At 33.9% G+C, this 26138-nt stretch overlaps 1 protein-coding gene across 5 annotated transcripts in view; it reads right to left on the bottom strand.

Moving 5' to 3' along the window:
* The window catches only part of LOC118185996 (5'-3' exonuclease PLD3-like), a 231314-nt gene that overhangs the window by 40232 nt on the left and 164944 nt on the right, over positions 1-26138 (bottom strand). For 4 of the 5 annotated variants that reach the window (XM_085823233.1, XM_085823237.1, XM_085823234.1 and 1 more), the window contains 2 exons: positions 1675-1940; positions 426-615 (listed from right to left, as the gene is read on the bottom strand). In XM_085823233.1, the coding sequence (XP_085679359.1) occupies positions 426-615; positions 1675-1940 (456 nt within the window). Of the gene's footprint in view, positions 1-425; positions 616-1674; positions 1941-10246; positions 10395-26138 lie in introns of those variants that run through there. The other variant, XM_035355975.2, reaches the window with a different exon arrangement.

The raw sequence follows: 26138 nt of genomic DNA, 5'->3' as shown, positions 1-26138 counted from the left end.
CATGCGTAAACATTAAACGTGCATGTGTAACATTAAACACATTACGCACATGCGTTAAAAAAAAGTTTGTGGCTTTGAGGTCTGGATTATAGATCATTCCGGATAATTGATGTCCGGATTACAGACTTTGTACTGTATAAATTATTATGGATTATTGGTTTATTAATTTGTAGCTTTAGCGTGGAGTTCCAAATGATGTAACCATATTAAAATATAAGCCATCAAAGATATCAAATGAGGTAAAACTTATGGCTATCAATATTTATGTTCGTAATGAAAATAAACAATTTCTGCCATTGCATTTAAAATGAGTATTAAACTTGCACAAATCTTGAAAAGATTTCAAATTAAAATATAATATTATTTAGTACACATATATTTTACTTCAAAACTAATAAAATGGATATACAAATTAATTATCTTACTTGCCAAGATGAAGGGTCTGGATCTACAGGTTGAACATCTTCACCTTTTAAAGTTGAATAAAATGTTGCTATATCTATCGATCTCTCTGATAATCCAATAAGTTGTGACCAGCTCTCGAATACTGACATGTGAGTTGGTTCCCCTTCGGCAAATGTTAAATTCTCGGGTATGCTTTCTACTAACTGAATGCTGCAACAAAACAATACATTTTTTTCAGGTTTATTACGTATGTTCTTAAAGTGTTTGGAGATATTGCATACTAATATATTTTAAACACAATCACAATTATGCACAATAATAAGGTTAACTAACCTTGTCATCTAGTAATTAAATGAACAAACGTGGCATATAATGCAAGTTATTGTATAAGGTATTTCTCATGCCTTCTTAGCATGCCTTCGCAGTGTAATGGTCAGCACACTCAGCATGTATTCGATAGGTCCAAGGTTCGAGTCCTGGCGAGGGTAGTGCTAATTTCACGTTTCTTGTTTCAAAATAATCTAATGGCTCTACAGTTGCACCTGAACTAAAAAAAGGTGTTGGATGATGATTTTCCACCATCACAATTTGGCGAATGGGTTCCCTAATTCCCAGTCGCTCTTTAAAAAGGGGGAGTATAAGGTATTTCTCCCGTCTTGGTGGTGTAATGGTCAGCACACTCGGTGCATATTCAAGAGGTCCGAGGTTCGAGTGCTGGTAAGGACACTGCTCATTTCTCATATCTCTTGCTTAAAAATAATCTAATGTCTCCACAACTGAAATGTTTAAATTTTATATCTTCCCCACTATTTTAAAATTTTGATTTCAACTACCAGAGAATATATTATCACAAAAATATTACAAATTAGAAAATTAATCAGCATTAAATTAACAGTCAGTTTTGCATATTTATTAATTATTTAATTAAAGTTTTGCTTTAAACTCTTCTACTAAATTCAGTTTATAAGCCTTTTTCCCTTCATCCCCTAAACTGAAGAAAACATAAAGAGCAAAACTGATGTACTGAGAGATCAGAATAAAAAAATTCTCATTGGTTATATACGTTACAAAAAACTAGAGATATGAGGCAAATAGGAGTTACCAAAATGTTACCAGAGATGTTTCGTAGCCAGAAAAATTATAACCAAGAAAATGATGGATGAGATAATTGATAAGTGCCTGTTTATAGACTTTGCTTTATTGGATCATCTGATCCAACCACTCTTATTATTCAGATAATATTTAAATTTCAAATAAATATCAACTCACCTGCATGGACTGGAACAATTTTTGAAAACTGGATCATAATCACCAAGTGTCATAACTTCAACTGATTTGACTTCATCCTGGCCTATGAGGGGCAGGAGGACAACTAGAATGATGAGTACCAAAATGATTGTAATCGGTATGCAAGAGGGTTTCAGCCATCCTTTCCATTTTTTCTCCTCAGTTTCACCTTTTAGCATGTAGCGAGAGTCAAAAAGCTGTAGTTCAAATTCTCCAACGTCAAGCTTACCACTTCGTTCAACTACAGTCTAGAAAGAAGAAATTAATAACCTATGAGCATAATATATACAAATAATATGACATATTATTACAGTGGATGTTCACACATTTTTGTAACAACTTTGCAAAGATTTATATATAAACAAGCCTTGGAGTTTTATATTCTAATATGTCCAGTCTGATAGCCATTTTATGGAACTATAATATCACTTCTTGATTTCCAAGATAAAATTCCTTTTCTTAAAACATAAGGGTTGATTTTATTCTACTCCTTCATCACAATCTTCCAGAGTCCATCTAATGTTTTGAGATGCCACTTATAAAGAGTACAGTTTTAAAAATCCAGATGTACAATAATCCACCGGAGACACATCTGGGGACTTAGATGGGATGCATTTAAAGGGAATAGCTTCCGGTTTCATTTCTCATTTTTTCAAAAAACAGAGCAGTAGATTTAGAGGTATGGCTTAGGGCTTATGTCAAACTCGCGGCCCACAACAAATATTTTTGTGGCCCAGCCAATATATCGGCATGAATGAAAAAAATGAAATGTTTACTGCTAAGTAATTAACGATAATTTATTCAGTGTTGTTAGATTACTCACAGTGAGCTGACACACACACACTACTTAAATTACAAATGCGTGTGAGTAGCATGCGTTCAGCTACCTTCGGCTTTTGGGGGACACGTGCACTCAGAACTTGTACGCAGCCCCTGATAGCCGAATGTGGCCGAACTCATGGTCTCAGTTTTCCAATCATAGTTTTGTACAATATATTGGTGCATGCACTTTGCTTTATTATTAATTATTACTTAATTCATATTGTTACGGATTTCATAGTTATTTATTTAGTTAGTTTTTTTATTTAGAATTGTAATTAGATTTGCTTCCTGTTGCCTTAGCAACGCAAACGATTTTTGAAAAGACAGCTGCGTTGGAAGGTTAAAAATAGAACAGCGCGTGCATTTAATACCTAATAAATAAATAAATATCTCGTAATTGCTGTTGCCATCCACAAAAATCCAGATATTTATAGATGTTTCCAGTATATTCGAGAAATTAATTATAAAGCTTATAAAAGCCGAGAACAAACAACTCATCTCAGTAGTAGCTGTAGTTCTAGCGAACTGTTTGTTTACTTAATGCTGTGATTGATTTGTAGCGATTTCGCTGTGAGATATAATTAGTTTCTCTGTTTTGAATTGATTTTTGCTAAACGTTTGACATTTTGTGATATTGTTAGAATATTTTTGAAGAAATATTTCAGCATTTTGATTTATCTCTTGTGGAAAGAATAAATTTTTGTTAACTTTTTTAACGTTAACCGTGTTTATTCCAGCCCTTTGTATTCAGTATGTCTATATCAAAACCAAGTGGTAGTAAAATTAAACGAAAAATCGCTGACGAACATAGAATATTCCAAGTAAAATGGGAATTAGAATATTTTTGCTGTGAAATAAAAGATAAAATAATCTGCTTGATATGTAATAATACTATTAATGTACCAAAGTTATATAATATTAAACGTCATTACGAACAACACAAATCGAAATATAACAATTATGAAAGATTAATGAGAGCTCAAATTAGGAGTGAAAAAGCAACAGTCCATGTTTAGTAAAGTATTGCAAGAAAGTGAAGCGGCAGTACATGCAAGCTACGTCTTGTCCGAGTTGATAGCTAAACATTCGAAGCCTTTCACTGACGGTGATTTCATCAAGGAATGCCTATTGAAAGCTGTAGAAATTGTTTGTCCTGGAAATGTGAAGGCTTTTCAATCAATTTCACTGTCTCGAAATACAGTTGCGGAAAGAGTTACTGATTTAGCCGCAAATTTAAGTGATCAGATTAAAGCAAAATCATCTAGTTTCGAAAGTTTTTCCATTGCCTGTGACGAGACCACGGACATTAGTGGCAAAGCTCAATTAGCAGCGTTTCTTCGTTCTTGTGACAAGAATTTTAACATTTTTGAGGAATTACTGGAACTAATACCGATGCCTGGTACTACCACAGGAGAAGATATATTTACTTGTGTTTTTGGACTTCTGCAGAAATACAATCTACCTTTGGCAAAATTAAATTCTGTAGCTACAGATGGCGCTCCATCAATGACCGCAAAAAACAAGGGCTTCGTAGCATTACTAAGAGAAAAACTTAAAGAAATTCATGGTTCAAACATTCATCATATGCATTGTATTATACATCAAGAAGTTCTAAGCACGAAAGTAATAAATATGGAGAATGTTTTGTCATATATAAAAAAAGTTATAAATTTTATAAGATCTCGAGGTTTAAATCAGCGTCAATTCACTGCTTTCTTAAGTGAGTTAGATAGTGAATATTCGGGTTTGTCCTACTATACCGAGGTACGTTGGTTATCTTGCTCCAAGATTCTCAAACAATTCTGGGATTTGAAAGAAGAAATATATCAGTTTTTAAAAACGAAAAATCAAGACGTAAGTTTGTTTTACGATCCAATATAGATACAAGATTTATCTTTCTTGGTTGATATAACCAAACACTTAACCAATTTAAATTTATCATTACAAGGAAAAGATCATATCATTACGAACCTGTTTGACATAATTAAAGCATTCAAATGTCAACTAGTCCTTTGGGAAAACCAACTTAAAAATGAAGATTTGACACACTTCCCGACGTGCAGCATGAACAAATCAAGTTTAGATCATACTTGTTTGTATCAAAAATACGCAGAAAAAATTGCAAATTTAACAACTGAATTTGAAACGAGGTTTAATGATTTTAGTTCCCTCGAAGACAAATTTTTTTTGTTTTCTTCGATTTTCTCAATAATTATTGACTCAGTACCCAGCCATATGCAAATGGAGGTGATCGAGATTCAATTCAACTCAAATTTGAAAGCAAAATTCATTGAAGTGGGCGTGCCTGAATTTTACAAATATTTACCAGCCAGGTTTGAAAATACTCGAAAATTCGCATATGAAATAATTTCCATGTTTGGTAGCACATATCGGTGCAAGCAGTTATTTTCAGTCATGAAAAGTAATAAGTCTCCTATTAGAAACCGTATTAATGATGCTCACCTTGGGTCAGTGTTGAAAGTTATCACTGCAAACAAAATTTCTCACAAAATAGGAAAGATAATAGCAGAGAAGAGATGTCAAGTATCAGGAAGTAAACATTAAATTTTTATTGTTCTTTTCTATATAAATATATATACAGTCAAAAGTCGTTAATTCGGACACCCATAATCCAGAATGATCTATAATCCGGACCTCAAAGCTAAAAACTTTCTGCGCATGCGCCATGTTGACACATGCGCATAGGTGTTTACGCGTGCACATAAGACCTTCACGACTGCGCATATGCGTGTGCGCAAGCGCAGAATACGTTTTCGCATGCGCGTTTAATATATAACGGACGGTATAAGCTAAAATTATCTATTTCAGTTAATGTTGGTGATTGCGTTGTTCCTTAATCTTCAAACTGGATGTGGCTTATTATTTTTTGGAGACTGTAAGAGCAATGTTATAAAAGTAAACTTGAACTTTCGATTATGTCAAATAGAATTTCCGATGTTGGAGCTCCCAAAGGATCTACAAAACAAAAGTATGTTTCGATGTCCATCAAACAAAAAGTGAATTGCTGCAAAAAATGGATAAAGACATGAAGAAGGTGATAGAGAGGTTAGTGAAAACGAAAAAATTTCGATTGACAAGTTAGTCGGTATTCTCGACACAGCAATAATAGGACTTGAACAGCGGAACTTTGTAACTGAACAAGAAATTATGTCTGTTTATAGAATTAAAGAGAAAGTATTATCACATAAAACGAAACAACTTAAACAACTTACATTGAAAGAAATGCTTAATAAAGTAAACAAATAAATATTAAGCTTTTTTTTTTTCTTCTTTTTTTGTAAATTTTGATACCCTTTAGATCATAATTGTTCTTTATTTCATAAATTACGGTTTCATATTTTTAATTTTAGAATTTCTGCATGCCATTTTACGCGATTTAAACTGATGATCTATAATCCGGAATTGCTGAAGTCCCGAAGAGTACGGATTAACGACTTTTGACTGTATATGTTTATTATTGTATTATTCGAAATAAATCTACGTTTCTATGAATATTGATTTCTTTTTTTTGCGGCCCGCCTAAAGTTAAACCTTGTTTGTTTGGCCCAAGTGTACCTATGAGTTTGACATCCCTGGCTTAGAGCCTTATCCCGATGGAATTTAACACAGTAAAGTTGATTTTGATAAAGAGATGGAATTTCTTTTTCAAAAACCGGCATTAAAAACCTACTTCTGATAATAATCTGAATTAATCTTGACATTTTTTCTACTTTCATTTTAAGTTTTCCGTTATGAGAGAATCCATTAATAATCATAAAACCTTTAGAAAAACTTTCTCTGTTTTCTCTGAACCAACATATTGAGTTTTTTCCTCCTCTTTTTCGGTAATAAACAGATTTTTTTCTATTGCAAACAGATAAATATATCCAAGCCTCATCAGTTGTAACCATGTATTTCCATTTTTCACCTGCCTAATAATTTTCATACTGTAATCTGCAAATAGTCTTATGCCAAGAAACATGTTTCAGCAAACCCTAAGCAATGAACATCATATTTTTTTGTTTGGATTAGCTTTAAATCAGATTTATTAATTTTGTTCACAGTTCCTACATGGATAGTTAAAGATTTTGCAATAGCTCTTTGAGGGGCTGGATTTTCCTTTAAAACATGAGATGCAAATTTAGATTTAATTGGGGCCATACGTACCTTTGTTGGGTATGCATTTTTTGCCTTTTTCCCAGTCAGATGAAAACTTTGAAGTTTCCTTCCATTCATAGTAATTATGTCACTTATTTTATGTGTAGAAATGTTAAAACCAAGCTTTTTACATCTTTTTCTTTTTTAATAACTGAATAAGATTATTTCTCTTCGGACAGCCCAAAAATATAGCCTTCGATCCATTGTTTATTTTTCCATGACATTTTAAAGAAAACAATATTTTTAATGCTGCAGATGATAATTAAACCTTATTCCAATTTGATGCCTCCCATGTTTGTATTTTAAAATTAATATTTAAATTCATTGAGAAAATCAAAATCATTACAAAAATGTATGTGCATCCTCTGTAGTAATTATTATCAATATTTTGACAAAGCATTTTTTTAAAGTTTTCATTTAACAGGGTATAATATGAAAATACCCTGATTAACAATACATCAGAATATAAAAGGTCACACACAACAACAAACAAATTACTATACTTTACAGTATTCCTTGTATATCATAAATTGTCTAAAAAATTATACTATTATTATAACTTATTGACTATCTTAAAATAATCTTTAGCATCTTTTCTTTTTTTCATGAATATCTAATTTTAACACAACAGATCTATGTTTTATAAACAATAACATTCGTACTGAAAGATTTCTTTGATTTTAAATGTATCTCCATTTACAACTTTTAAATTTTATGAACTTTTATTGTCAGTACAAGTAAGAGAGTCCACTAAATATATTACATTTTTTACACTTTAGAATTAAATTTGACCCTTTTTTCAGATTGTGCACAATAAATATTCACCCCCTACAGAATCTACAGAATTACACAAATTGTTAAAATACTGAAATTCCCCACTGTATAAATTGGAGACAGGGGAAACAAAAACTGATTTAAATATTTGAAAATAAAATAAAGGTAAATGTGGGAGGGGGGAGATGAATTAAAAAAATATCACACAAATCATTATTTAATGAATCACCTAGAGCTGGATATAAAATTTTTTAAATCAAGATTTTTTTTTAAATCAAATAACATAAATAGAGATACAAATATAAAATGCAACATGGAAACTGACAACTTAATTAGGTCTGAAGATCTAATTAAGTTGTAATTAAGAAGATCTAATTAAGTTAGAAGAGTGAAAAATAAAGGCTATTTTATAATAAAAGTGTAACAAAATAATTATCTGTTATCAAAGTCTTCATTTGTTTCAAAGCATCTCTTGGAGAATTTTTAGAATTAATTTATTATTTTCCATTCTCACAGTAAATCTTGGTTCTACAGCTTGCTTGAATATCTTCGGCTCAGGCAAACTCGAGAAAGTTCGCAGATTGGGTCCCCACGTTTGATCGCTAACCCGGCATAATAAAGATTTTCGAGTCCTTGATTGTTGCGAAAAAATTTAAATAAACATAACAGAATTAAATGTCCACGGGTAGTCAAAGTCTGCAGTACGGGTAATCACGTGACGGCGAACCAAACGACACACACCTGCGGTGCAGGCCTAAGACTAAGTACTATATTAAGTGACAAGGCCTAAGTATATTAAGTGTATTATTTTATTTTAATGCACCCTTTTTTTTTTTTTTTTTTTTTAAATTCAACTCATTCTTCCTGAAGATTAGCTTTACAGCAAATATATACATTGCAATGTATTTCTGTTATAAACTTTATAAAAAATAATTTAGGCTTTACAATCATGGACATGAATAATTTAATTTTTAATATATGATATAAAAAAAATTCTCTCGAAATTATAATTAAAAATCTTTTACAGTTATTATAAAACAATTTGGGAGCCATAAAACAGGGTTTCTTAAACTGTGGGTCATGACCCCAATCTGCAGCAGTGGGTCACCAAAAATTTTAGCAGTTTTAATATTTCTTTAATTTATAATAATTTTACAATTACCAATTATTTTTACACAATGTATCTGAAAATAGATAAAGACAATACAAGACAAAGAAAGAAACGAAAATGTTTCGAAGCATTCTTTTTATAATATAAATGTTCATTTTCCTTGTTTTGCACATGATGCTGCCATTTCATCTGTTACTTATTTAAAATTTTCCCATTGTACTATGTCTTAAAATTAGAAATTAAAGTGAATGACCTAAAACTGCAATAGTATACTATAGTACAAGTGAAAAAATTTAAGATTTCACTCACGCGTGTGTTGGATTTGTGCAATGCTTATGGGGCGCCACAAAATTTTTTTAAATATTATGGGGTCTTGGGGGTCGCGAAAAAATCTCAGTGATAAAAAGAGATAGCGATTGAAAAAAGTTTAAGAAACCCTGTTATAAAACATAACCTATCAGTTAACATATCAAAAGCAGGAAGGATTTTTAAATAAGATTTATCCTACCAGAAAAACATAAAATGAAATACAAATAAATTTAGTAAATGAATCTAATGCTACCATTTCATAACTACTTTCACTTAAAAATTATGGTTTGGTTAGTTTGGTTTATTAGATTATGGCAAAGCACTCGAGCGTTATCTGCCTTAAGGGAGGGATGCCTTCGTCAAGGACTCTTTAAGGGAAACTGGCTCGTATACACATTACACATGGGAAAAACCATGAAAATGCCCATGCAGCCAGCCCGTTCGGGGAATTCAAACCTCGGACCGAACTACCAGTGTTCAGCGACGTTACCGCTCAGCCGCTGGTGGGCTCCACTTAAAAATTATACTATGCATACAAAGTATATACTATATTTACATTTTTAAACATTATTTTATTGCCATGAATGGTAAATTTTGTAGTGGCCTTTCTTTATAAAAATTTAATTTTTTTCAATAATACCTTCCTTTCTTGGAATTTATTGTTATATATGAGAACAAACTGTACACAATTTATAATAACATAAAAGCAATTAACAAACATATCTCTATATACACTTCTCTCTATATTTATACATAAATATTTAATATTAAATTTCATTGTAATAAAAATGAACTCAATTATAATATTTTTAGTGCATTATTTGACACAATAGTAATTTGATAATTTAAAAATGTAAAAGACTGGCAAACGGGGCATTCTGCCCTATTGTAGATCTTTTACATTCTCTTTAAAATAATTTAATGTTCAATATTCTGAACTGATTTGAATCAAGCTAACAGAAGTTTATATTGGATGAATCTCACAGCCATACATTAGTTTTTTTTCTTTATTATTTTATTTTAAAATTTCCTTTTAAAATGTAGATAATTTTTATACTCTGAATTTCGACGAAAAAAAGTTGTCAAATTAAAAAAAAAAAAAAAAGTGGAAAGCAAAATATTAAAAAGAATTAAATAAATTAGTTAACAACGACAACAATCACTTTAAAAGGCAATTTAGAAATAAGAAACAATTTAAGTAATCCTATTCATAAACACTGGATTTCATACACAACATTTTAAAACTCATGTGCTCTTAATAAATTCAGCGAATTCGGGGGAAGCGTGCATCAGCCATGTGATTATTCATTACTAACATATAGAAACAAAAAAACATAATAGCTAAATAACAGACAATTTTTCTTATGATTGAAAACAAACCTTTCAGTTACTTTACAGCGTAAAATGAGACGTTTGCGTTGCTGTCAAAACAAAAACAAAACTATTCAACATCTGTTACCATTGTAAACATACGTCTCGAAAACATTATTTCTCGCCAAGCTTCATTTCCTGGCGAGCATATGAGTAGCATAATGATCGCCAGTACGGCGATCACCTTTTCTCGACAGGCAACAGTCCCCATTACTTAAATCGGGCAAGAAAGTATAGTAAACCTCGCTTCGAAGTATCGAAAAATCTAAGGATCGTTAATTCTTTGGGAAGGTTATTTGTTAGTATGCATTTTGCAAAATAGCTTAGAATAAGATTAGAAAATAACCTACAGTTTAAAAACGTTAGATTACAGTCTAACACTTCAAGAAGGTTTAACCAGACAAACATTTTAAATATAATAATAAAAAGATTATTTAAAAAAAAAAAAACATGCAAATATTTCGCTTTTATTCTTAAGCATATCTACTACTAGCAACTCATAAAATTAAATTTTTATTGTTGAATAAAATTTAAACTCAATTTAGATCGAAATAATAAATTTATTCCCTTCTTGCAGGATATGAAATTTGTCTAAATATAACATCTTCTTTGAAAAGGTTAAAAATTAAATTTGAAAGAGAGCGAGAGAGTTAAGATTTACTAAAACAGCTTTTATTTGCTTTTGTTGCTCATGAATAATTAAATAATTTTAGGAAAATATCATATCATTTTCCTTTTTCCATCTTCCGTGTTAGGACTTGTTAAATTGATTCTAAAAATAATAAATAAGATATTATTCAATTTTTAAATGGAAGGTAAGTCTTAGTAGATGAAATTTCGTTTCCAAAACTTAAATTTACAAAAGTTACATGTACTAGGATATAACTAAATACTATGACAGTGGCCAATTTCACGGGAAAAATCTGACAGCGGAAATGGCACCACACACATTGAAAAGCAGTCGGACCCGTTACAACGAACTTCAAGGAACCGAAATTTTGGTTCGTATATCCGATCTGATGAGAAAAAATGTCTCAAAATATCGTAGAAATCGATTTATAAATTTCACACGAATAGAAAATGTGAGTATAGAAAATCATTTAGGGTTCATTACCATTATTTTTACGTACAATTACTAAATTTCTTTTTCTTTCCTTTTTGTTGTTGTTGTTGTTTGTTTCACCGTACGTTAATAATTTGACACAAGAAAGAAGGTACAATAAGGTACAGAAAAACTGCTAAAGACGAACAATTTCCATTTCACGATACATGAATCAACTGTTTAATCTCAAGTTCATAAGATTCTATTCACTGCTTCCTAGCAAAAAATTTTTAATTCCCATCATGGCATCAACCTAGAGCCGACCACTGACTAATAGCTCAGTAATTTAAAAGAACTTGGATGCAATCAAACCGTTTCGTATTCTTTGGCTCAGTTGATCAATGATTCATTGGCTTACTGGGCAACACAGTAAGATCTCCTAAGACAATGTTTCCCGAAACTTTTTTCATCGCGGAATGTTTTTTATGTTCTAAAGATTTTAAGGAACGCTACAGTAAATTTGGGCCCTTAGCTATAATCAATGATAACACAAATATGCTACATAAACAACATAACATTTTTTTCAACTTTTGGCACCATACCTAGAAAAGAAACTTTTTCAGTTTTTAATTTCACAAAAAATGCCACGTAAAACTAATTAAATGAAACAAATAATATTAAAAAAAATTTAACATTTTTTTGTTTTTAATGACTTCGAATTTCTTTTATGCCAAGCACAAGGTTAGAAACATGAATTCTTATATCAGATGCAATATCAGGTCGGTTTTAATATTTAGATTTTGTTGCGGCATAGTGTGGGAAACTTGCCTCACATTGTCTCAAAAGGAATTAAAATACAATTAGTTCGTATATTCTTCTGATAAACTAATCTAGAATTCGTTTAAAGATAATTCGTTAAATTAACTATGCCGGAATCAATTTTCAAATCAATTAATTTTTCGATATCATCTGCGCTCATATCAGCGATTTAGCTATTCTGAAAGAGTTTCGAATACAAAAATTCTGCTGCACTGTGTAAAGCAAATTTGTAAGTATTACACTGTAACATTTTTCTATTTTCAAACCTTCTTGATTATAAAGTCATCTAAGAAGGAATTTATTTACTTCTAATGAAGAAATCAAGAATATCAGTATTCTTTCGATAGATTCAATTGTATTCGTTACATTGTAAACGGAAATGTTTCTTCCTTGTAACGGCAAATTTCTTCCGTTATAATTAGTAAATATATCTGCCAAATAAGCAACACATGTAGAATTTGTTAAAAATTACATGAAATTTTGCCCCAAATGGTTTTATGAAAAGAAAAATAATAATTCACTAAGCAATTCACTCTCGACAATGCTTTTCCTCTGCATTGCTACGTTAATTTAATTTGCAGTAAAAGTGCAATAGGTTAGTACAAATTTCATGGCATAAAATTTTAAATAATCCAGAATGCAGTGGTCGAAGTAGTAGATCAAAGTGTATCCAATGTTATTTAAATATTGGGATACTTTTGTGTGTGTATGTGTGTTTTTGTAATTAGTGTTTGTCTATACTAACACAGGAACTTCTTGTTGCAATTGCTGCAACTTCCAAAATGTGCAGGCTGCATGGACGTTTTCATGGTTTTCCGCAAGTGTAGCGTGGATTCGAGCAGTTTCCTTTAGAAAATACACCTCGAAGGTATCGCTCCCCTTAGGCAAAAAGCCCTCGAGTGCTTTACCACAGTCACAAACCAAACTAAATACGATTTTCAGGTTTCGACCGTTTACTATTTTGTTAACAGGGCGCTTGACGCCAAACGTAATTGGTATTCGGAAAGCATACAAGACGTATCTGCCTAAGGGGAGCAATTTCTTCGTGTCTTTCTAAGTAAAAGTGAGTCGTATTCACGTTAAAAAATGGGAAAAAGCAAAAAACTCAGATGTATGGGAGTGTTCATCTGGGTTCGAACCCTGGATGAATGAATTCAATGGTCTTAACCACTTTGCCACCGTGGTGAACCTGTAAAAGATGGCATTAAATCTAGAGATAGGAATGAGAAATTTAAAAATATATATTTATATAACTTCATGAAAAGAACGACTGTATCATTAAATCTGGAATAAATAATTAAAAAAAAAAAATTCTGAAAGCTTTTTTGATTTTACATTACGCTCAAGGGGGTGTTTTTTAACGTTTTGTATGTTCCCTTTATTTATTAAATATCATGCTTTTCGCACTTAAGCCATAAAATTTAATTCAACGGCAATATGGCAAGATAATTTTAAAATGAGCCTATTTTTAGAATTTCCGATACACAGTCTCGCGCGCTGGAAACAAAAATATATTCCCCCCCCGTACAGTGTTGCCATTGCTCGCTTTAAAATTGTTGACTTCCTTAATAAAAAATTCTTTAATGTCTGACAAAATATGAAATAGATAATAAAACCAATTCCAACTTCCAAATTAGCGCTTCCAGATGCCCATATTCGGTAGAGGATTACATTATTCGAAACTGGATAACTTTAGTTGCCGTTGTTTTATCACGATGAGAGAAACATACATACATTTATGCAGATTCTTCATTATTTAACTCTTTTAAATAAAATACAGGGCTGTAATATTTGGTGGTAACAGTTTGAAAAGTGAATCAACGCAAAATGCCAGAACGAAATTAATAGCCCTTCTGGGCGAAAAACGAATAACGAAATTCATAATTAAAAAGGCATGTTTTTATTCCAATCGGCAATTGTACAGTATTTTATTCCTAATTGCAGCTGACGAAATTTTGTCAGTTAAAGCTCGTAACAACAAAAGTAAATAAACCTAACAAACGTCAGAATATTTGCACAGTCGCTTACATATGCGTATGCAGCCGAAGCTTCGGCCATTTTATTCGACCCTTTTAATTCACCTGATGTTTCATGGTCATATCGTGTTACAAACAAATACTGGAGTTCCCTCGGGGAAAACCAGGCGGTAGCAGGTAAAGAGGAGATCACTGTTCGTCGAGCATATTCTGTTGTATGAATTGAATGCTAATTAAACATCACGCTGTCCATGTGAAACATGCGATGCGAAATGTAACTTAAGTTGAACACAATACCAAAATCCTCACTGTACCGCAAACAAATGAAAACTACAACCAAAACAAACTAAATAAAGCAATACCGATGCAAATTTACATCTACGTACAGGAACATACTATGCAATACAAACACAAGATGCAGAACGAGAATAAACGAAAGGAAGCAAAATATTTATAGCCTAAAAGAAGTATTTCTTGTTCAGAGATCAGCAAGATTAGATTACGAAGTTGTGGTTTTTGAGTCGATGGGCTCCGAAGGGTCTGATATTATAATCCTTCGGGATTACCAATGCCTGGTTGACTTACTCGTAATTCAACCAGGCAAACAAGCTGTCAGAAAAGGAATGCACGAAAGCTTTAAACTAGCTTTCGCTGTGTAAACATTTCTTCTCGTTGTGCGCCATTTTGGCGTTTAATTAGTAGTAAAATACAATCTCATTTTGCGAAACAAAGGCTTTGAATATGGATGATAACTTTGTCCTGAAAGTAGTTCAAGTTTAAGCTCATTTCGGATCCTCGGCGCAGAACATCTTACGGACCCCCTTGGCACCAAGGAGGGGCTTTTGGATTCGCTAACAAATAAAGCAAAGTTTTAAGGTTTAATTTTTATTGTAAAAATACATATCAAAATAAAAAACAAAACAATATTCTCATTAAAAAAATGGTTGGGTCCAGCTTATCGGGGCCCCTGGGCGCCCGCCCCAAGCGCCCAATGGATAAACCTGCACTACCTGGAAGAACTTAATCATGACTGGTCGTCATTCGCAACTGCCAACATCATGTAAGTCAGTAATCCACAATGATTCTCCCCCTTCCCTAAAAAAGTTGAAAATTTAGGGGGATTATCGGATCGATGTTCATTTTTCCTGGTTAATAGGGATCTACAAATGGCCGAGTTAGACTTCTGAATACTGATAGTTCGAACTCAGGCGAAAGGCCTGGTTGCATTTTGAATTTCGTGGTTTTCTCCATTTGTTAGGTGCAATACGGCCTTTTCCCTGAGAAAGTCGTATACGAATGCATACATCCCCTCAGCCAGATCTCTCTTATGTGCTTTGCCATATTCAAAAAAGAAACTCGTTTATTGGCTGTGATGTCATTGCATAGCTACTCGAGAGAGGTGAAATAAAGTACTTACTACATTTGGATGTTCCGTGCAAAATTTTTGACTGGCGTTCTATGAAACAGAATGAAGTACTTTCAATTAATGGAGTAGAATATGTTTGACTCTTTGAAATAAAGGGAGCCATCCAAGACCGTTCCTAGCGATGATGCAGCGCGTAAAAATACGCGGGCAGAGAAAATCAGGGGCGGCCTGATTCTCACGAAGCCACGGCTAAATATTTTAAATTCATTGTAAGTATTTGTCATATGTAAGTACTTTTAATACAATTTGTCATATGCAAATATTTAGTGAGTATGAAATAAAAATTTTATTAATCATTACATTTTTTTTTTTTTTTTTTTTAATTTGGGGGTGGCAATCCTAGGAAAGTACGTGAGCAGCCAATGGCCTAAGAATTGTCCTGGAACCATCTCAGCGTCTCACGAAGTTCACTAAGTTCCTAATATCACTATTTTTTCTTATATTTTTCAATTCTATCTTTCATGCCCATATTTTCTTAATTGGTAGAGGATAACAGTTTTCTTATCATAAGCATGTTGCAAATTAAATTTTTGTTCGTTCATCGCTCGATCAATACATATATTAATTATGGTGTTGAAATTGCTGAGTAGATTAAAAAACGAGAAATGTTATTTTTCTGTAAGACACTCAAACGCTTATAACGTCTCCATATACCATTAATTCCCAAAATGTGGAGAAATTGCAGATATCATCTGATTATAACACATATTATAATTATTGCATTCAAAACAAAGTTTCTAACTGTGATCAAATAAAACTTCTTTTGCTTTAATCGTACACTATTAAATGTGAGACTTTTACTTAATTCCGATCTCTAAAAACTCCAAAAATGTACTGCAAATGCCATTTGCACGTGGGAAATTATAAAAGTATACATTTAGTAGCAGTAAATATGATAATAAAATGTATGGTAGCTAAAGTTATAATAAATTATGATTATTAGTAATAATTATACGAATAATAATATCTATCTCGTTACACTGTAACCAAGAAAAATCACTTAATACCGTCAATTAGTAGTGAAAATTACAGACATAAGCTACGAACATCTTTAAGCATTCAAGTCGAAGTAAAAAAACCAAGACCTACTTTTTTTGTGATAAGTACATACGAAAAAGTATTTGACCTACCTACTAAGTTAATTTTCTAAACTACCATTGTTCCGAGCAAATAATATCATCTATAAATATTTGATGTTACCCATACACAAAGCTCTAAATCAAGAGTCAGAATACATTAATTTAAATAAAACAATTATTTGCCATACATCATCGAAAAATAATATTTGCTCCTTTTTTTTTCTGTTGGTAACGGTAGTAGATGTCTCAGATCTCTTTCCTATATAACATTAAAAGATCATTATTGCTGGGAAAATATACAGGGGGAAAAAGGGGGCCAAGAAAAATTTGGGAGCAAATAAAATCATAAAAACGTCACTGTAAAGGCAACCAAAAGAGCATGGAGTCGATGGAAAAACTACTCTTCTTCATTATTTTTTTAAAGTGGTAGAAAGCGCAATAAAATCTTCAGAAATATGTTGCAAATAAGAAAAGTTATACAGTCGTATACGTATAACGCATATCTTGGCATACGCCAGCTCTGAAATACGTCCAACTTGATGTACGTCCTGTATATGGACGCGAAAAGTTGTGTTTGCTATGTCATACTTGTCTGGAATACACCTCGATTTCGATGTGCGCAATACACTTCTTTACCTCTTTTGAGATTATACTACGCCTGGCCATGAGCGTCAGTACGCTTATTGCTACTACTCACGCTATAACTCTCTTTTATAACTGTACGACATTATAAAAGTACGACATTTTATCGATAGGTTGGAGATGATATACATTTAGTTTGCACTTTTCTATACAAAAATTGTTAACATTTATTTGAGCTAAAGCACATTTATCTCATGCTTCATTAATTATGATGTTTATATATGTATGAAAGATATAAAATATCAAAGAAAACTACTAATTTTAATTAAGCAATAGTCCTTTTAATTCCTCATTTTAATCTGGCTCTTTCCACTTTCTGTTCTGTATTTTTTCTAATAATTTTTCTGTCGTGTGACTTTCCGTTTCATGCTTGTTTATGTAGTCCTCCTGTATTGCGAGATTTCGCATCGAGAGCTCGCCGATCCAGAATTTAAGCAGAGACATGGAAGTCTATAAATAACACTGTTGCAACCAGAGCCGTAGCTAGGATTTTCAGCGCCCGAGAGCAACTGAGGGTTTTACGCCCCTTGTGTGTGCCAAGAATGCAAAACATTGCATCCTAAAATTTCGTAATATCAATTTGGTGCTCCCTGGATGCTGCTATACCTTGCAGTCAATCTAACAAGGAAAGCTATCGGGCTTTACGACGATACCACGAAACTTTCAGAGGTGATCAAGCACGTCAACAAAACAACTGGACAATTTGTGGCATCAAGATCTCGCCCGCAAACCTTAGAACAGAGCGTATAAAGCGGCAGGCGTGACAACAATATTTACGCAGATTCGCAAACATAATATATATGTGAATTACAGCATGAAAAAACGCATTCCTGGCAGGTGGTATGCCAGGCAGTGACTGTTGCTTGAGTAGCGTGACGCGCAGTATAGGCATTTTCTTCAGCAAACGAATAGAGATTTATGGTAACATATACAAGGTGTCCCGTAAATGTTGAGACAAACTTCTGGGGGAGGTAGGACACATCATGAGGATTAAGAATTGCATAGGAACCCATGCCTTGAAATGCCAGGGGTAAGTGGTAGCAGAGGTAGAAGATGGGAAAGGAAACAAGAGAGTGATTGATTTGAAACATTTATTGGACATGAATACAAATGGTGTACGACAGCTTGAAGGTTACAACCGATGCTCGAAGTTTGTACCATCAGACGCCAAACATGCCTGATACCGACGGACCATTGATTGCCGGACATGTTCAAACACGCCGGGAGTTTCTTTGATTGTAGCAGCTGCGCAGGCGAGACTTGTCACGAAATTCATTTCAGACAAAACAGGATCGTCATACACGACACTTTTGATCGCTCCTCAACACAAACATTCCCGTAGTCGCACAAATTTTGATGCAGACGTGCAAACAAACTGTGGTGTGGTTGATGTTTGTCGGGTAAATGCGGGTAGCGGATCGTCCATTACCATTCTATACACAAGTGAATGTCTACGAACTCTCCATTAGTATAGCGTTCCATGCTCTTCGTAGGGTTCCTACCCCCCCCGAATGAGACCATCCTCACTTTTTACTAGCAATCTCCTGTACAACACCCCCTGGCCGGCGCACAGTGACGTTTCTGGGCTTGGGTTCCATCGCAATTCTTAAAGCTTATGATGTGCCCTACCTCCCCCAGAAGTATGTCGCAACATTTACGGGACACCCTGTATATGGTAAGTTTCGGGCATTACGTTCTGTCAGCATTTAAGCCAACAGTACGCTTCCAATCCAATCGCAGAATCAAGCTCAGAAATTCAACCCTTGACCTCGCACCTTGGAGAGGATTGACGCCATCGCCATGTGACGACACTGGTTGTCAAATTTGCCATCTGACAGTCACATGGGTTGTTACCCGTCGCCCATGGACATTACCCAGAAAAACCCGTGGCGCCATCCCCAGGCAACTACTCGGGACGCAACTCCAGGGTACAAGAACCTCAAACTCTAGGACAGGGGTTTCGAAACCTATGGCCCGCGGGCCCCATAGCGCCCCCCCTGATCGTTTAAGGTGTGCGCGCCGCTGTGCGATCAGAATAAAAATGCTTTAGTTTTCAATAAAATTCTATGTTAAAGTTTTCTCATTTTTAATGAATTAGAAATTGCATCCAACACAAATATCAACACAAAGCGAAATGCGATCGATCTCTTATTTTATGTGCATGTATTACTAACTCTACCCAACTATAAATGAACAAAGTAAATGGTACCTGCTGTCCAACAGATATTCTAGAATGTGCTCGTGCTCTTAGGGACAAAAAGGTTGGGAGCCCCTGCTCTAGGACATGCCAGTACCATGGGCTGACGGATAAGCGATCTTTCCGGCGCCTTTAGAACCACTAGGTTCGTTATTTGTATACCCCCGTGGCTGAGACTGCCTAGGCATAGATCCTAGCCAGTAGCTTAGCAGAGTTCTCTACGTCAAGCCCCGTAGGATTAACCAATCATAAAGTTTGAGATATAAATATTAGTGACGGAATGACATAGAAGTATCTAACAGATGATACGGTTCCAGCTTATATTAACAAGCAGTTTGTAAGGAAGATGTTTATCTTGTTGAAACTTCTAAAATCATTAACAGCATTTGCCTGGGAGTACAAAATCGAGCAAAATGCGCCAAAATATCGCAACTTTTGTTGCAAGTGCTACAGTGGAGCTTAAATTCGGCAACTTATGTCCACCAAATTCCAGAAGGATCTTGGCATGAGACTTGTTGACAACAAAATATCCTAACCTCACAGATAAGTTGGAATTGTTGATCAAGTGGTCGCAAATATTGTTGACGCGGGCGCCAGCTTATACGCTCAGTTTGGGGATTGCGTATGAACGAGAAATGCCCCACGTTGAACCATTTGCTTTGTTTATAATGTTCGATCACCACCCTTAGTCATCCTCTAACAAAGTTTCAAGTTCATTATAGTAAAATCGTATTAATATTGTTGCGTACCTACGGGTTGGTAATAAATTGAATGCACAAGTCCGAAAATAGGCTGGTAAAATTTACTTTTTTATCTACAGAAATATTTCAGAACTCTGGAATTTTCCACAGTAATATTCGTACAAGTGTTCACAGCATCACGCAGTACAAACAGTGGATACACTTCAAACTACTAAGAAAGTTAAAGGCAACGCAATGCAAAGCGCATCTAAAGAGAAAGCTAATCCGATCTCACATTGAACTCGCAACTATAACAACAGCAGCTAACTAAACTATAAGGTACTTCTTCCGCCTTCCTAGCGTGCCTTCGTGCTGTAGTGGTTTTGCACGCTGGCCCGGTAGTCCAGAGGTCCGTGGTTGGATTCCCGGCGAAGGCGTTGCTAATTTTTCTTCTTGCATGCTTCCAAAAAATACCTAATGTCTCTACAAAACAACTCTCAACAGCAGTCACTAAGCAACTGAACTCAGATGCTCTCTCTCCGGCCTTTTATGGTATTCAACCGTCCACAAGATATTTCTAGTACGTTCTGTTTCTCGAAAATACTGTTTTTTTTTTTGGGGGGGGGAAGTTGTTGTTGTTTTGTTTTATATGATTACGGCAAAGCCTCGAGGGCCATCTGCCCAAAGGCAGGGATGCCTTCGTGGAGGACTTTCTAAGTGAAACTGGATTGTAAACACGTTACGTATGGGGAAAACCACGAAAACGCTCATGCAGCCAGCTTGTTCTCAGGATTCGAACCTCGGACCGAACTACGAGTATTCAGCGAATTTACCGCTCGGTCGCTCTTCACTCAAAATTACTGGAAAGCAATAAGAGTGTGGAATTAGGCTTACAGCTAACATAGCGGTCAATTACATTTATTCAATTTCAATACAATTTATCGAGATATCCATTTACTCAATGTTAAATGCACGTGCCCCTCTCTGTATTGTTACTTTTCCGGCTGAACTTTTCCTTAAAAATTTGTGTCGAGCTCAATTACACAGAAAAATACAACAATTTTAATTACAATTCTACTAAAATTACCTATCTAAACACAAAATTAGTAACAATATTTTAGATCTGATATGAAGTTTTGGTTAATGTCCTCCAGTTTGTCGATCCAACAGACACGTTGCTGCTACATTTTCCAAGCATGTATTCCTTATTTAATATCTAATAAAAATAATAAGAAAAATTAATGTTCAGTAAATTAATGCTAATAAGAAATATTCCTGATGATCATCACGATGGGAAAAAAGATGTTAATTAAAAGGAAATTTTCATTGTAAATCATTTTGAATGTGAAAGTGCCTATTCCAGATGAAATTAAGAATATCGTACAAATCTTTCGATTTTGAAGGAATGCTTCTAAAGATAACATTGGATTGATAAATACTTAATTAGAATTTCAAGCACAATAATGCTCTGTTAGAGCTTGTTACATTGAAAGAAACGGAAGTTGAAATTCAGTTTGTTTTGCAAGAATAATTGAATTTCACTTCCTCTTTGTTCTCTGATGGAAAACGATTTGTTTAAATTTCTTTAAAATATCTTGCGTAGTTATGAATGAGTCATATAAACGATTACAGAAGAAAGAAAGTAAATTGCGGTAACTAACAGAGTGAAAATAATAACATACAATGAATAACGAGTGGGGGGGACAAAACCGCTTTCTGTACAAATATCGTCTGCTTTTATTTCGAATTACCGCCGAGTTTAACTCAAAATTACTGGAGAAATCTTCTCTTATCATGTCGCTCATTACTGAACTAATTGAATGATATGAAACAACACAATTTTTATTACGGGTAACTACATGTGTTTTTTACGATTTCAAGCATTTCAAATCTTCGCTAGATTATTTATTACTAGCGGAAGTACCCGATGCCAGTTAAGTTAAATTGAGAGTAATGTATCTAACAACGGAGAGAACGATACCGCTGTAATCCTTCTCTAATAACGATGCAAAAAATACGATTCATAGTCATACATTTTTCAGTCTGATGCGATATGGAAACCACTTCGATATATACTTCGATAGAAAAATAAACTGATTCTCTCTCGTTATATTAGCAACAATGGCACACAGTTTTTAATGATTTTCGTCTTTCTAATCAGATAGTCGTAAAAACTCAAGTTCCATACATTATTTCACCTATATTCAATTTTAGTCGATTAAATGTGACAAAAAATTGATCATAATTGAATCAGAAATCAATAACGCAAACAACAACAACAACAACAACAACAACAAAAAAAAAAAAAAAAAAAAAAAAAAAAAAAAACACAAACAGCCATTGTTATGACATACTGCTTGCCGAAAGGGGGCGCTCCTGTTATACGTAAAAAGTTACAAATAATAAAAATATAAATTTATTTATACTTTTTAATGAATGAAGTTTTCTATGATTTTGTTTCTGATATGTGGCAGCACGCGGTTATTTTTATTTTAACTGTGTTCTAAAGATGTAATATTATGTTGTATTTGCAGTTTGTACGTTAGAGCAAGTAAAATATTTATGACATTTATTGTATAGAGTTTGATTTCCAACCCCTTTCACAAAGAGGTGAACAGGCATTCTTCTTTATATATAGATTTTATAAACCTTACAATATTTTGATTAACAAACTCTACGATTTGAAAGCGAGCAGTAGCAACACTTTTCGAAATAAAGCATTTTTATTTCCAACGCGCGAGACTGTTGCACTCGGAAAAACGAGTACGAAAATTAGCGTTTTCAGAGTTTTGAACGTCAATTTTTCCCAGAACACATAAAAGAATTGTAGAAAGTTTGGTGACAATAGCTATAGTAGTGATTGAGTCAATCGCGAACAAACACACAAACAGACATACTACAACTTCTTTATATATTTAGATTATCGACGATTTTAACGCAAAACATCACTGGAGAAAACGTCTCTTATCATGTCGCTCATTACTGAACAAGTTGAATAATATGCAACAATACTATTTTTATTACAGGTAACTAGTTGTTTTTTATAATTTCAAGTATTTCAAATTTTCGCTAGATTATTTCTTATTAAACAATTCACAATACTGATCTCTAAAATTTGAGCTTTACGAATTGGCAACAGAGTTCAACAGTTTTGGTGACTAACCGCAGTGGCCGTTTAAATAAAGGGAAGGATCCTTAGCTATTATTTTGAGATGCTACTTTTACTTTGCGCGATGAAATTAATAGTGATATTATTAGCCCGGGTTTAATCAAAATTATTGAGAGAAATGAAAAACTACATTAGGTGTTAAAATGAAAGGTACGAAATTGTATCAGAGTTACCATATGTTCCATATGTTCCAGTTTTTCCCTGGACTTTCTTCTTTTAAGGATTAAAAAAAATCACGTCGGCAAGAATTTTTAATATCACTTCGAAAGTCTAAAATTTGGATCGATTGAGTTTTAGTTTTAAAAAATCTTTGGCTTTTAAACAACGGGAGTTAAAGGTCCACATCTGTTTATAAAAGGCTATACGAAGGCGGTTCGGAATAAGAATGGAAACAATTTTGAAATGCCGTCAAAACTCATTCATCGGTTACTGAGAACACTTGGATATGTAGACTGATCAGTTAAACAATTTTAATTCTTATTAATATAAGCTGACATTTTAAAGCAAATCAGCTCAATTCATGGGATATTTAATGAAAGCTGCTCTCTCATAAAGCATTAGTGAACGAAAGAGTTTGGTTTGGTTTGGTTTATTTGACTACGGCAAAGCACACGACAGCTATCTGATGAGGGGAAGGATGCCTTCGTGGAGAATTTTCTAAGATCTTCGTGGAGATTCTTGGTTTGGTTTTATGAGATGACGGCAAAGCCTCGAGGACTATCTGCTAAGGGAAGAGATTTCATCGTGGAGGACTTTCTAAGGGAAACTGGCTCTTATACAGGTTACACATGGGGAAAACCACAAAAACGCCCATGCATCCAGCCCGTTTGCAAGATTCGAACCTCGGACTGAACTACCAGTGTTCAGCGAGTTTATCCCTCGGCCGATTCTCTGGCTCGTATACACGTTACATATCAGTGAACGAAGTGACCTAGCAGTGAAGTTTTCTTTTCTGCTAGTTTATATACTTGAGCATGGATAGTCATATGATAATGATTTAGGAAACCGCACATATACTAGGTACACTAGGTATAAAAATATATACTACGAAAATTAGACTTAATTTTAATTGCTTGAAATACTTCAACTTTGATTCATCATCGAAATTTTCACTCTAAGATGTTTAATCTTAGAATGTCGGAACTGGACAGATTACTAATTCAGATATTACGGTTTTCTCAATTTTATGTTGTTTAAAAATATGTGATAACTCTAACTACATTCAGTTTGGTACTTTTTAATGATTTCCCCACTTGTTTTAATCCGTGGTGTTTTACATTTATCCTCAGCAATTAAAATATTTTATTAATAAAAAAATGAAAAATCAGATTTTCTATTTTTTAACTTCCTCGTTGAACTTCCGCCATCTTTTGGCATAGAATTCATTTAAGTTCTATTTGGTCCTCAAAATCTAATTATAATTTATTTTTATTGATAATGCCTGATAGTAACTGTATCTGGAGTTAATTGCTTCATGAAAAATAGTGAAGGAATAAACTATCGATCTCTGAATAAACTCGAATAAACTCCCTGGCTGCTCTCTAAAAATGATAACAAACAATATTCATCATTTTCATAATTTGCATAGATGCTTCTAAGAAACTGATGCAGCATTTTGTAATTATTTATTTACTGAACGGGGGTTGCTGCTTTCAGGAGACGAGGAAATTTCTTGAGGGAATTGTTTCGAGCTCTTTTATGTTAATCTTGTAACATTTTAGAAATAGATTTTATCTAACTAAATTAAATTTTATAGCATAACGCAGTTCAATTTAGAAAAATCTGTTAGATAGCTAGAGACGCTTCATTAAGTACTTTCTTATTATAGCCACCCCCGATAATGAATCTCTGATCAGCCGAGATGTGTCACCGACTTGTAGATCGTGTTACATCGGCTCCACGTGTGGCATATCGTACAATATTAGCATCGTTTTATATTTTCTTTTGCCAGTTGTTTTTATATTAGCATTGTGTTTCATTTTGAAAAGATTTTCGGGTACTATTCCGTTAGAGCGGCGTCAGTTAAAAATGAAGAAAAAATGAGAGGAAAACAATTCTACAACAACACGCCAAATATCGTGGCTCGAGAATTTAACGTTTGAATTATCGTCACTCGTTATTTTTTTTTTGCCATACTTCGCCATTTGTTTTTAGTACGATGGATTACATAATTTAGAAATTACTTAACGACGAAAAGACTGTCATAAGAGTCTTTCAGGAGAAAGGAACAATTCATAATAATAGACTTTGTTCTCAAAATCATCCGATGAAATTAGCTTTTAACTCAAACAAAGCTCCTATATGGCGTTGTTACGTACGTTCTTGCTGTAAAATAAAAAAGGGTTGAATTGACATCAACTGATTTTTGCACACTTTAATTAGAAATCAGCCGCACTGCCCAACTGGTATAGTGGTTAGAGTCGCGGACTGCCGGCCGAAAGGCCCGAGCTCGAATCCCGGAGAAGGCATGGATGTTTGTAAATGTATAGTATCGGTGCGGCATTGCGGCATTCTAAATATGCGGGGAGCTGAAAGTTTTTGGTTTGGTGAAAGTCGCGTGTGGTTTGGAGGAATGGGAAAAGGGTGGGAGACCCTCGGACCCGTCCTCCAGGGATTGCTCTCCATCAAAATTGGGCAGCGAAACTGAGCCAAATAGCACTGTCCCCTCAGTTTCCGTGTAGTGCCTAAGGGCGGAGCACGTAATAAATAGAAAAAAATAGCACTGTCACCTATTAGGTGCTCAAGGCTGTTGCCAACTACATGCGTAATATAGCGGTCCTTGCCACGAGGAATTTCGTGGGCTTGGGCTGACTACGTCAGACAAGTGAGCATAAGCAACAACAACTGATCAGCCATAATACGATAATAGAT

Source organism: Stegodyphus dumicola, chromosome 9, assembly GCF_044657685.1.
Source record: "Stegodyphus dumicola isolate Sdum_Otavi_A_Nest chromosome 9, ASM4465768v1".
Lineage (NCBI taxonomy): Eukaryota > Metazoa > Arthropoda > Arachnida > Araneae > Eresidae > Stegodyphus > Stegodyphus dumicola.
The sequence above is the reverse complement of the archived record's forward strand: the minus strand, read 5'-3'. Positions and strand labels throughout refer to the sequence as shown.